General features: G+C 40.7%; 1 protein-coding gene across 1 annotated transcript in view; it reads left to right on the forward strand.

The window, feature by feature from the left end:
• The window catches only part of Ahcyl1 (adenosylhomocysteinase like 1), a 39,471-nt gene that overhangs the window by 20,359 nt on the left and 5,215 nt on the right, over nucleotides 1–13,897 (forward strand). Inside the window, exons 2-9 of the mRNA XM_090334381.1 lie at nucleotides 5,143–5,254; nucleotides 7,487–7,630; nucleotides 8,641–8,741; nucleotides 9,137–9,239; nucleotides 10,942–11,036; nucleotides 11,822–11,928; nucleotides 12,716–12,832; nucleotides 13,333–13,396. Of these exons, the coding sequence (XP_090190507.1) occupies nucleotides 5,143–5,254; nucleotides 7,487–7,630; nucleotides 8,641–8,741; nucleotides 9,137–9,239; nucleotides 10,942–11,036; nucleotides 11,822–11,928; nucleotides 12,716–12,832; nucleotides 13,333–13,396 (843 nt within the window). The remainder of the gene's footprint in view (nucleotides 1–5,142; nucleotides 5,255–7,486; nucleotides 7,631–8,640; nucleotides 8,742–9,136; nucleotides 9,240–10,941; nucleotides 11,037–11,821; nucleotides 11,929–12,715; nucleotides 12,833–13,332; nucleotides 13,397–13,897) is intronic.

A 13,897-nucleotide genomic window follows, 5' to 3' on the forward strand; every position in this document is an offset into this window, starting at 1 on the left:
AACATCAAGATAAAACGTAGAAGAAAGCTATCCATCCATCATAACACTGCTATGCTATTTAAGGATGTGCTCTGGAATAGTGTGCTTAACTAGCCTGGTAGTTAATTGGGTATTTAAACACAGCAAGTAGTATTTGGGTCTAGTAGAGTATCTGAAATAGTGAAATTCCATAGCAAAGCCATTAGCATTAGTAGTAGTAGTAGTAGTAGTAGTAGTAGTAGTAGTAGTAGTATATTCTGAGTCAAAACATGTCTATAGATCTTTCTTTCTTTTTTTTTTTTTTACCCATTCTGGGGCTTGAAGTTGGCCTGAGCACTCTCCTTGGGTTTTCTCAAGAGTAGCGTATACCACTGGATCCACAACACCACTTCTGACTTTTTCTATGTATGTGGTACCAAGGAGTCAAACCTGGGGCTCTGTGCATGCCCGGCAAGCACTCTACCACTGGGCTAAACTCCTGGCCCCTCCTTGGACACTTTTTGCTCAAGGCTAGCACTTTACCACTTGAGCCACTTTCGGCTTTTTCTGGGTATGTGGTACTGAGGAATCAAACCCAGGGATTTGGCACATCTAAAGATTTTTAAGGATTCATATTTGTTTGCATAGCTCTTTCCTGGAATACATTGAGTACTTAGTTGGTACTACCTAGTAAATGTGTTGACTGAAGAGCACTGGTATTAGTTCTGATCTATGGCTTAAAGTCTGATTCAAGAAGTAGGAGGCAGAATTGGGTAAGTCCTAGGAAAAAGGATGGGGAGGCTACTTAACATGTTTTATATCATTTATATTGTGTATGTATCAATATGGTATATAAAATAGATATGTATTTTAAATGTTATATATTAATACTGATATAACATAATTTTTCATCATTGTCATTATTGTGACTTAAATGCAATGCTGTCTAACCCAGTCAGAAGGCTGTTAAATAAGATCTGATTTCTTTTTAGTTCTTTGGGGAGAGGGAGCGGCTTGACATTCAGGCCACTTGAGCGCTCACTTTTTTTACCACTTGAGTAATGCCTCCAGTTTCTGAGATCTACTTTCATTGAAAACTAATACCAAAAATTGCTTTTGCAACAAAAATTGCTTTTGGCAGCAGTGTATTTATTAACAATCTTAAGGTGAACAACAGTCTAGGTTTTTCACCAAGGGGAAAATACCTGCCACCTGGGAAGACAACCAGTGTACCTGGAAGCTTGGGGGTACCTGTTAGAGCAGATGCATTCTACAACGGTTGTGAAGTGGGGTCTCTACCACATGTTTGGGGAGACAGAAACAGAAAGTCAGAGAGAGACAGAGAAAGAGAGAGAGAGGGAGGGAGGGAGAGGGAGAGAATTAAGCAGTTGAGGGTTGCTGGGCCATCTTATAGACAATTGCCTGTCAACACATGGCCTGAACCAGCTTGAACCAGCAAGTAACCTTGCTACCTAGGCTGAGATCTGAAGGTTAAGGTTTGAAGTCAGCCCAGGCAGTAATGTCCATGAGATTAATCTCCAATTAAAGAGCAAAAAACTTGACTGGAAGTATAGCTTAGTTGGTTGGGTGTAGCCAGAGCTAAAAAGCTGAGCAAGAGGGCCGGGAATTTGGCCTAGTGGTTAAAGTGCTTGCCTAGCATGCATAAAGACCCGGGTTCGATTCCTTGGTACCACATACATAGAAAAAAGCCAGAAGTGGTGCTGAGGCTCAAGTGGTAGAGCTCTAGCCTTGAGAAAGTCCAAGGACATTGCTCAGGCCCGCAGCTCAAGCCCAGGACTGGCAAAAAAAAAAAAAAAGCTGAGCAAGAGTATATAGAGCCCTAAATTCAAGCCCTGATATTACACACACACACACACGTACATGTTCACATTTTGTCTACTTTAAATGTGGACAGACTCATTAAGAGAGATAACAGTGTACTGAGTAGTAAGCCGCTTGCTACACAGTCTAATATTTTTAGGTAGTGAAGATTATGCTAAGCTTTTGGCTGCTGGCAGGTTTATTAGTACAAGGTGCGCATATGACTATTGAGCTCAGTTCTTAGGTTACTAAAGTATTTCCTGCCCACAGCACTTTTATTATTTTTTAATCAAAAAATCTGCAGATGTTATTGCAGTTCCTTTTCCTAGCCTCAACTCCCATTTAGGTGGATTCTGGGAACACACCCAGAACTCTGGGGTGGGGAGGGGGAAGATGAACAGGAAAGGGAGTCACAACAGCTAGAAGAAGGAGCTTCTAAATAGGCCACCCATGCCAGAGCCTGGAGCTGGTGGAGGAGAGGTGTCCCCTGGAAACCATTAAGAGGTGCTAATGGTCTCATGACTTTTTCCTACCACTGAAATAACTGCATATTGTGTTGAAAGTTATTAAATTGGTCTTGGATTAATCTCTTCAGTAAAGCTAGCTGATTGCTAAAGTCACATCAACATGCAGGAATTCTCTAGACAGGCAGTGCTGACCTGTGGACATCTCAGTGCTTTGAGTTTGTAGAGTGTTTTTGGTTTTCTTTTTTGAAATGTAGTAATACTTTCGATAGTAGAAATATCCTACAGTTTTAGCACCTTAACTAAAAAAAAAATAATATTTCATTGGACTGAAACAAATACTTGTTAAATCAACATGTTCTGTCTGATGGAGTATTTGTGGTTTGAGTCTTTATTGATTTGTGTGGGGTTTTTTTTGTTTTTTTTTTCTAGTCCTGAGGCTGAACTCAGGGCCTTGGACATGTTTTTCTCAAGGCTAGCACTCTGCCATTTCTGGCTCTTTCTGTGGTTCCAGGGTTTCCTGCATGCTAGGTGAGCATAATACCACTAGGCCATGCTCCCGGCTCTTTGTTGTTTTGTTTTTGCCATTTCTGAAGCTTGAACGCAAAGCTCTCACTTGCCCTTTTTTTTTTTTCTATGCAAGGTGCACAACCAGTTAAACCACACATCTGCTTTCAGCTTTTTTTTTTTTTTTTTTTTTTTTTTGCCAGTTCTGGACTTGAGCTCAGGGCCTGAGCACTGTCCTTAGACTTTGCTCAAGGCTAGAGCTCTACCACTTGAGCCTCAGCACCACTCCTGGCTTTGTTCTATGTATGTGGTACCGAGGAATTGAACCTGGGTCTTCATGCATGCTAGGCAAGCACTCTACCACTAGGCCAAACTCCTGGCCTGCTTTCAGCTTTTTGTTGGTTAATTGCGGATAAGAATCTCATGGACTTTCATGTCCCCCAGTCTTGATTTTCCTGTCCAGTCTGGCTTTGAACTGTTAACCTAAGATCCCTGCCTCCTGGGTAACTAAATCACAGGTGTCAGCTACCAAAACCCAGCTTGAGTCGTCATTGATTTAATCTTACACAAGGAAGGGACTTTGAAAGGTTCATTCATTATGTAGCTGTGTATTAAATGCATTGTTCCATCTATAAAGTCCTGAGCTAGATGCCAGAATGTAACTTTTTCTCCTGTCTTTAGAATCTGACCTTAGACTTAATAAAGCAGCACATGGACTCTGCTCTCTTGGTGTTTTACAAAGAAACTTACCAGTTGACTGTTGAACCAAATGAGTTTTAAATAGAAGTACACCTTTTTCTGGCCTGCTGCTCAGCCCTGTTGTATGCTTTCAAGTCCTAATGTAAATCTTTCTAGGTAGAAAGTTGAAAACACAAACCAATGCTTTGTGACTCTTCAAGTTTACCAATTCTGTTTTCAATTAGTTTGTATTACTGCCTGGGCCTAGGCTACATACTGCAGCCTGGTGCTGTCCCAGCTGGAGGGTGCATATGACAGGAGGGGGAGGTTGTACAGCTGTAACTGATGTGTAATTTACTCTTCTTAGCTTCAAAGTGGTGAGAGCCATGTTGCTTGTATTATACAGAAAGGATTTTAATCTGTAATAATGTACATTTCCAGAAATATTTACTAAAATCTTAGCATAATTGATTCCTCATGGGGACCTTTTCATTTAGGTTGTAAGGGAAAAAAATTGGGGCTGTGAATTTGGTCTAGTGGTAGAGTGCTTGCCTAACATGCACGAAGACCTGGGTTCCATTCCTCAGGGTCACATACACAGAAAAAGCCAGAAGTGTAGGCTGGGAGTTTGGCCTAGTGGGAGAGTGCTTTCCTAGCATGCACGAAGACCAGGGTTAGATTCCTTGGTACCACATACATAGAAAAAAGTCAGAAGTAGTACTGAGGCTCAAGTAGCAGAGCTCTAGCCTTGAGAAAGTCCAAGAACAGTGTTCAGGCCCTGAGCTCAAGCCCAGGACTGGGAAAAAAAAAAGAAAGAAAGAAAGCCAAAAGAAGTGCTCAAGTGGTAGAAAGAGCTCTAGCCTTGAGAAAGTCCAAGGACAGTTCTCAGGCCCTGAGTTCAAATCGCAGGACTGGCAAAAAAAAAAAATAGGAAAAAAATTTTCAGTTCTATCCTCAAATCATCCTGTTTTACTTCAAGAAACTGAAATGTATTGTTTTGGGGGGGGGTATTTGTTTTTGTTTCTTGTTTTGTTCATTGTGGGGCTTGAACTCAGGGCCTGAGCACTGTCCTGGGCTTTCTCAAGGGTAGAACTATCACTTGAGCCTCAGCACTGCTTCCGGCTTTTTTCTATGTATGTGGTACCATGAAATCCATCCCCAGTCTTTGTGCAAGCTAGGCAAGCACTCTACCACTAGGCCAAACTCCCGGTCCTTTATTGTAGATTTTGAGAAAAGGGACTGTCAGAATTTAATCAAGAGCTCAGAAATGCTTAAACAAAGCCTGGCCCCAGTGGCTCACGCCTGTAATCCTAGCTACTTTGGAGGCTGGGATCTGAAGGTCACCTGGAACTTAAGTTCACCACTAGAAAATGGGGTTGTGGCTCAAGGGGTGGGGCAGTAGCCTTGTGCTCTGGGACAACGCCCAGGCCCAGAGTTCGAGCCCCAAGACTGACCAAAAAATAAACAAATAAATAAATAAATACATACATACATACATACAAGAATATTTGGGAGAAGGGAAAGAACAAAAGCACCATGTGTAGTATCTAGTACATAGTTGGGACGAAGAGCAGAGATTTATGTGTTATACGAGGCAGTAGGAGTTGCTGACTTCACTGGAGCCATCTGCTCATGTTGGCTTTTAGGGAAGGCAGCATATGAATCTTACAAAATAAGACATTTTCTTTTCATCTCACTGTCTTTCTCTTAATAGCAAATCCAGTTTGCTGATGACATGCAAGAGTTCACAAAATTCCCTACCAAGACAGGCCGGAGATCTTTGTCTCGCTCCATCTCACAGTCCTCCACTGACAGCTACAGTTCAGGTAGGTACAAATGTCATATCCCATCTGATCTCTTTCTGGTGCTCTTCACTTACCTAGAATCTAAAAATTCCTCAAACTGAGATTATTAGTAGTGGGTAGAATGAGAATAGCTAGGGAAGCATTTGTTACTTTGATTTTTTTTCATATTGTCTCTGTGGCCTCTGAGGCCAATGCTAGAAGATTCCATTTCACATGTTTATCCACCCACATTTGAGAGGGACAGAATCCGTGGGATTTTGGTTGACAGAACTTTGACAAAGAAAAGCTCTTTAAAGCATAATTTCTAATATAAAATAAACTTGTCACATACCAGTCTTCTTGTTGTTTCTAAGTCTTACTTGAATTGTAACAATAAAATTACTATTTTGGCTTCTTTTATTTATTAAGATATCTTTTATCCTAACCTCTTCCACTCTTGTTAGCCTCTGGAATGGGAAGCATACAAACTACTATAAGGTGACTCCAGCTTTCTTTAATTCTTTTCCAATTGAACTGTTAGCCTATGACCTCTGAAAAGGATATATAGGGTATTAGGAGGAACATGAGAAGAAACAATGGGGGACATCTAACACAAACCCCATCATTGTTCAACTGAAAAATCATTGCCAAAGAATTAAGAGTCTTGCCCAAGGTCCCAGATTGCTATTAAAGGCTACAGAAAAATCCATATCCAAAGCCTTTTATTGTCCCTTTCCAGAATATTGTTTGCATTGCTGGGCTTGAAGTGTAAAGAATGTAAAAATAAAACATCTGCCAAAAACAAACTTATCTCTGTCCTGTACCATTGATAACCCAGTGTAGATAAGACAGACAGTCAAGAACAATGTAGGTGTGGAGGACTGAGAAGTGAAATGAGTGCATGTATGGATTCACTGGGGGCTGAAGTATCCAAGAAACAATTGTAAATATAATGGTCATCATAAATGAAAAAGTGTCATGGAGTAACAAATAAAGGTAAATGACAAACATGTTAATTATAGCCAAAAAAAGAAGGAAAAGTAATTTTGAAAGGATTGGGACTAACAAAAAGAAAAAAAAAAAATGTAGGCCGGAAGTTTGGCCTAGTGGTAGAGTGCTTGCCTAGCATGCACAAAGACTCGGGTTCGATTGCTTGGTACCACATACATAGAAAAAAAGCTGGAAGTGGTGCTGAGACTCAAGTGGTAGAGCTCTGTCCTTGAGAAAGTCCAAGGTCAGCGCTCAGGCCCTGAGCTCAAGCCCAGGACTGGCAAAAAAAAAAAAAAAAAAAGTGATAAATAGAAGTCAGTGAGCATTGGTGCATTGTAATGAGGGAACATTAAAATGAGAAAGGAAAGAACTATTTGAGAGATAAAGACTTAGATGCTGTTGACTGTCTGAAGATTATATTTAGCATTTATAGGAAGCTAGTATTTAAAGTTGATCATCTTAACAGACTTTTCCAAAACTGGCAGATATGCCTACTTTCTGTGTTATATATTTTTCCTTCACTATTCCTGAGCACAACCTAATGTAAAGTACCTTGTGCTGAGCACAGTGGCTCATGCCTGTAATCCTAGCTACTCAGGAGGCTGAGATCTGAGGATCAAGGTTCAAAGCCAGCCCAGGCACTAAAGGACAGAGACTTTTAACTCCAATTAAACTCTAGAAAATGGGAAGTGGGGCTTGGCCCTAGGGTAGAGATGAAGAGGTCAGGGACAACCAATGCCCAGGCCCAGAGACAGAATGGTACCCTTGAGCTGATTTGCTCAGGGACAGTGCCCAGACAGAGTTAAGTGGATTCTCTGACCAATAGCATTAGTAGAACCTGGGAATATAATGAAAATATCAGTTTAGGGGTACCTCCTGAAATTTACCAAATGAGATACTGGCTGTGGCACCTAGGTATCTGTGTTTAGACATTCTATGTGATTCAGATAAATGTTTAAATTATAAGGACAAGTGTTCTATAGAAATAGCATTTCCTTGCTAGCCAGCTACCTCTTTCGTGGGATCACCACAGGTGATGCAGGCAGGACTAGGATCTATGCCCCTCATCACAGGCACTAGTACAGAGTATCCTAGGGGTGTGCAAAAGAGCTGCAGCAGAGAGATGCACCAGCAGTTCTGTTCGTGAAAGGGTTCAGCTGAGTGACGTAAAAGGGAGCTCCAATTAAGTGTTTGCTTGACTTAAATGACAGTCCCTTGGGTGTGGCACTCTGTAGAATTGGGACCATTGAGATTGTTCTATTCCGCTTTCTTTACTGGCTCTAGCTGCATCCTACACAGATAGCTCTGATGATGAGGTTTCCCCTCGAGAAAAGCAGCAAACCAACTCTAAGGGCAGCAGCAATTTCTGTGTGAAGAACATCAAGCAGGCAGAATTTGGACGCCGGGAGATTGAAATTGCAGAGCAAGGTAATGAAACAGAATGGGCAGAGAACCAGATGCAGTTCTCTTATTGCTTATCAGAACTGAAACAATTTATGGCTTGAGAGCTAACTTGAAAGTAGTTTGGGGAAAGACAGTTGCCTGGGCTTTTGAATAAATATTCCTCTTAGTATGGAGCTTCAGCCCCAGAATTTTTGTTCTTGTTTTCCCTTCTTCTGGTCTCAGCATGTGATGACCACACTTGGTGTAGTTTGTTTTCCTGCCTCATGACACCACATTCAGAGATCTACAGTGCAAGTCAGCAAGTCCTAGATCATGGAATAGTTAATAGGTATGTGGGATCTTCCTGAGTTGCCAATCCCCAAGACTCAGTTTTCCCAAAAGCAGCTGATGTGGGAGGGTTCTAAGCCAAGGATATGGTAGCCTTGAGTCTCCTTTGGTCCAGAGCACCCTCTGCTGGAGCAAAGTAAAAGTGACTGGCAGTTAAATCTTGGTTTCTCTATTCAGGAAGCTCTTTACTGTTGTGATATTTGTACCTTGAAGGCATGGTCTTTTCTGGGAAAGGGATAGAGAAACTAAGCAGACTTACAGGATAAGGTAATACAGCAGAGGAAAATAGAAGCAGGTGGCTTCTAGTGAAGACAAAGACATTCATCCTGATCTGGTGGTTAGGTTTGGAATTAATTAATTATAGCTTGTGCTATAACTAGTTCTCCTCTCATGGATAGATGGTGAAAGTCATCTATTTTGGTCAGTTTTGAGAGTTTCTTTTCCATATGTAAAGTAGAAGCAGCAAAAGAAGAAAGACTGCCAAGTGGTTCCATGACAACTCTCTGCTGCTACTTTACTGAAGCTTCTAGTCATCAGGGAATTATGCCTGGTGGTTCTTGGTTTTTGAGTTGTGTTTTTGTTTTTTGTTGGTCTGTTTTCCTCATCTGACAGTACCTCAGCAGATCTAGCCCAGCCATGGCTGTGGCTGGGCAGGCGTGCATGACATTGGCAATGCAGACCTGGCTCAGATCTCTGTTCTTCCACAGACATGTCTGCTCTGATTTCACTCAGGAAACGTGCACAGGGGGAGAAGCCCTTGGCTGGTGCTAAAATAGTGGGCTGTACACACATCACAGCCCAGACAGCGGTGAGTTTTCTGGAAGAAAATAAGACTTCTAAGAAGGGGAAAAAAGAGACAGTTTGGGGGGGGAAAAAACTTCCCTTTTTGAGCCACCCTCCAACTATCAATTAGAATCCATGTTACATAATAATGTGGTATTTTATCTTTGTTTATATTAGTGTACTCATTTTAGCAAAGCCAACTTTGGAAGATCTCAAATATCATCATCAAAATGCTTAGACTTCTAGGAAGTCTTTTGGGTATAGCTAAGTACCACTGTGCCACCCAGCTGGGTTACACCCTATCTAACTTCCCCACAATGGCAGCTCTTGCTGCAGAGTTAATTTGTTCTACCAAAGTTTGCACCCCACTGCTGGATGGCCCTCCTCTTCCTCACCCTATGTTCCTATACATCCACACAGGTATTGATTGAGACACTTTGTGCCCTTGGGGCTCAGTGCCGCTGGTCTGCTTGCAACATCTATTCAACTCAGAATGAAGTGGCTGCAGCGCTGGCTGAGGCTGGTAAATTCAGCTTTTTATTTATTTTTTTAACCAACTCTTCCTCAAGTTACTTATCTAAACATAACTTTGCTCTATCAAAAAGTGTCATTACATGGGCTGGAGTTTGGCCTAGTGGTAGAGTGCTTGCCTAGCATGCATGAAGATCCAGGTTCCATTCCTCAGTACCACATACACAGAAAAAGACGGAAATGGTACTGTGGCTCAAGTGGAAGAGCTCCTGCCTTGAGAAAGCCCAAGGATAGTGCCCAGGCCCTATGTTCAACCCCCAGGACTGGCATGCATAAAGAAAGAAAGAAAAGGAAGAAAGAAAGAAAGAAAGAAAGAAAGAAAGAAAGAAAGAAAGAAAGAAAGAAAGAAAGAGAGAGACAGAGACAGAGAGAGAGACAGAGAGAGAGAGAGAGAGAGAGAGAGAAAAAGAGAAAGAAAGAATCATTACATCATGTATGTCTAGGGCCTGTAAAATTTTGTGCAATGATAAAACCATCAACAGGAAGAACATGGATAATAAAATCTGGCAAAATAGTATTTCGTCATTAAAAATTATCTTTGAGCCAGGCACTAAAGTCTGTGAGACTCCAATCTTCAATTAACCACTAGAAAGCCAGAAGTGGCGCTGAGGTTCAAGGGGTAGGGTGATAGCCTTAAACTGAAAGAGTTCAGAGACAGTGCCCAGGCCCAGAGTTCAAGCCCCATGACTGGCCAAAAAAAAAAATCTTTGAGGACTGGGAATGTGACCTCGTCATAGAGCGCTTGCCGTACCACCTACACAGAAAGGGCCAGAAGTGGTGCTATGGTTCAAATGGTAGAATGCTAGCCTTGAGAAAGCTCAAAGACAGTGCCCAGGCCCTGAGTTCAAGCCTCAGAACTGGACCAAAAAAAAAAGAAAAATGATTTTTTTAAATAAGGACAATGAAGAAGTGTTAAATGGATGAGAACAAATGTTAAGCTATGTGAGCTCAGCTAATCTCTTTTCACCAAAAGTCTAAACAGTTTTGAGAGAAAAAAGCCAAGTAAGCAATGCCTTTTTTAAATTGATAGATCATTAGACTATTTGGTATTCAATATTGTACTGAAATTGTCATCATTACTGCTGAGTTTTAAATATAAAATAATTTTTATTGTTGAAATGTTTAGGAGAAAAATCACCATGAAGCTTCTTTGAAGACTTCCCATTTTCCTAAGATCTTCATAAACTAACTTTATAATACTCTTGCGTTGCTTATTCTGATCTGATCAATATTTATTGTAGACTAAGTTTTCCAAAAATAATTCCATAATCTCATTTCATAGCCCCTCATGGCAAAATTTTTTAATTTACATAGATGAGATAAAAGTATGCATATAGTTTTATAATCTGATGTTTTCAGAATTCCTCATCACTGAAAACTAACACATTATTAATATCCATATGACCTGTAATTTTACTTCATATTTTCCTAACATTGAACTTTTAATTATTTCAAGGGGTTTGCTAATATATATGATACTCCAGAGAACAACTTTATATTGCTTTCCACTTGATTTTATATCTTTAGGTAGGATGGAGTTCTAAGTATAAAATGGCCTAAAGACAGTAACTTTTATGATTCTTTGACTAAAGTAATATTTTGATTGACTCTTTGTTCTACTTAGGAAGAATCTCAGAATCTGGTATAGGACACTCCCTCAAAGTAAGAACTAAGTGACTTATTTCTGTCTATAGGAGTTGCAGTGTTCGCTTGGAAGGGCGAGTCAGAAGATGATTTCTGGTGGTGTATTGACCGCTGTGTGAACATGGATGGGTGGCAGGCCAACATGGTAATGATTCATGCCCATCCCACACTTTGACTATAGATTTATTTCCTTTTTTCCCTCAAAGCATGGTTCCCTAAATATGTTTTGGATGTTTGGTTTACACACTAACTGTTGCTAAAGTGTTACGAGCATGATAATATATTCAAAATGGATCTGAGATGCACAAGGCCCTGGGTTCAATTCTCAGCACCAAAAAAAATAAAAAGAATCGGTCTGAGTACTGAATGGAAAGATGGGGGAAGGGTAAGACTAGCTGAACTCATAACTCAAACATAGCAGAATAAAATAGAAGGAAATGATACAGTCCTTCTTTAGAGTAGTATATTTAGCTCTTTTCCTTCCTATCCCAACTCTCCTTTTGCATTCAAAGGGGCTATATGTTTTAAGACTTGAAGCTAAATATTAACTTAACACTCTTCACTGTAGCCAGGCATGGTGACACATGCCTACAATTACAATACTTGGGAGGCTAAGGTGGGAGGACCAGTTGACTTCAGGAATTTGAGACCAGCATAGATAGGCACACAGTGAGAGGCTATCCCCTCCCCCCCAAAAAACAAAGGAATTTAAAAAGAAAAATAGTAACTCTCCATCAAAGAATCCTTTTGAACTGCTTTGCACCAACAGATTTTACTGTATTTCCACTGTCTAAACTTTCTCTGTGGAGCTCTCAGAAGTGCTCTTCCAAAACATGCAGGGCTCTCTTACTAGGGCAGAAAGTGGGCTCAAAGTTTCCCCCTAGCTTTAGCAGCCTGAATGCCCATAGAAGTCTTCTGGCTGTTCTGTAGATCCTGGATGATGGGGGAGACTTAACCCACTGGGTTTATAAGAAGTATCCAAACGTGTTTAAGAAGATCCGAGGCATTGTGGAAGAGAGCGTGACTGGTGTTCACAGGTAACAGATTCTGGAGTAGCTGCCCTTGTGTCCTTGCCTCAGCCAATTCTTCTGGTCTCTCTCAGGCTTTAGGGCTATGTTTCAGACTTGTAGTATCTGAATGGGAGTTGTTTACACTAGATAAAACTGAGTTTTTACTTTTGAGAAATCAAGGTAGCTCAAAACAAAACAAAAAAAAAAGCGTTCACGTGGATTTCTCCCCCATTTACTCCACTGAGTAATTCTTGGTAGTTTGGGGGGCCAGAAAGTAGGGGAAGAGTGTATCTCGAAAAACTGTTACTCTATTGTGTTGCAATTTTATATTTAAATGTGGGGAAAAGTTCTATTGTAAAGTTACATGTTATACATACTACAAAAAAATAACTGGGCAAAAACATCTCAACTTGTTGAAAATACCTAAAATGTGTGTGAATGTGTTTCTCAGTTGGGGTCGCAGGAAAACACATTAGAATCAGTGTAATCTTGGTTTATCAGAAGAAGGCACGGGCTTCTAAAAGATGTAAAAAATGCTGGCCTAAAGATACCACATTCCCTGTGTGGAAGGGAATTAAATTACTTTCATTGAAAGCATTTTATTTTTCTTCAGAAATTAAAGGGCAGAGGGAGAAGAAGATGAAAAGTAAGGAGAATGACAAGGACATAACCATATTTACTAATAGCCTTGGGCAGCAAATAAGACTGGGGAGGGCAATGTGAAACTTGAAGAGAATTAGACAGATTTTGTCCTGTATTATGTTTTAGCAGCTAACGTTGGTGTTTTTGTTTTTGTGGCCTCTTCTTCCTTCAGGCTCTATCAGCTCTCCAAAGCTGGGAAGCTCTGTGTTCCGGCCATGAATGTCAATGATTCTGTTACCAAACAGAAGTTTGATAACTTGTACTGCTGCCGAGAATCCATTTTGGATGGGTAGGTTGAAATGTACATATATTCAAAGTTAAAGGGAACCGACTAGATTTGGTTATAGTGTTGTCACTGCAGTTTTATCCCCTGGTTTTCCTTTGCCTTTGAAGGTTCAAAGAGCTAGGAACAAGCAGCTCATACCTGTCATCCTAGATATTCAGGAGATTTGAAATCTGAGGATTGCAGTTCAAAACCAGTCCAGCAGGAAAATCTATGAGATTCTTATTTGGAGTTAACTAGCAAAAAGCCTGAAGTGAAGTTATGGCTCAAGTAGTAGAATGCTAACCTTGAGCTAAAAATCAGGAACAGAGCCTCGGCCTTGGCCCTAAGTCCAAGCCCTGGGACCAGCACAGGACAAAAAAAAAAGTTTATTATGGGGCCTGTTCTATACAAGCTCAATCAACTTCCAATTGAAGTTCTCCTGAGCATTGCTCTACCCATAACTTGTGTGGAGGGACTGAGTTGAGCTAATAATGTTTGAGTTGAGCCCTTGTCTGTTTCCACAGCCTGAAGAGGACCACAGATGTGATGTTTGGTGGGAAACAAGTGGTGGTGTGTGGCTATGGTGAGGTAAATAACTGGGCCTCAGTGTCTTGTCTTCAACAGACTTAATGGAAATACTGGGTGAAGGAGACCTGTGCTTTCAGTGTAAATCACTTGCCAGAATCACAACATGATTTTAGATATTTCTCAAACCAAAGCAAAGCATCTTTCATTCAGATCTGTGAGTAGGATAGAATAAATGGAGTTTATAGATATTATCAGTTTGTCTTATAGAAGGAAATATTAACTCCCCCCCAATTATAACAATAAACTTTAATGAGATAGAATTCAAGTGAATGTAGAATTTTAGCTCCACAAGTTACTTTTGGGTGTAATTATTGGTAGAATCAGAAGTGGCATGTGGCCAAACATCCCTAAACTGGAGCAGGTTTCAGGAGACAATACTGTGTTCAGCAGTAACCCATAGAAATTGGGCTGCTAGGACCTGGAGTTTGGGCCTAGCATGCACAAAGACCCTGGTTCCATTCCTCAGTACCACATATAGAAAAAAGCCAGAAGTGAGGCTGT

The sequence above is a fragment of the Megascapheus bottae genome, chromosome 6, assembly GCF_031878675.1.
Source record: "Megascapheus bottae isolate mThoBot1 chromosome 6, mThoBot2.hap1, whole genome shotgun sequence".
NCBI classification, from domain to species: domain Eukaryota; kingdom Metazoa; phylum Chordata; class Mammalia; order Rodentia; family Geomyidae; genus Megascapheus; species Megascapheus bottae.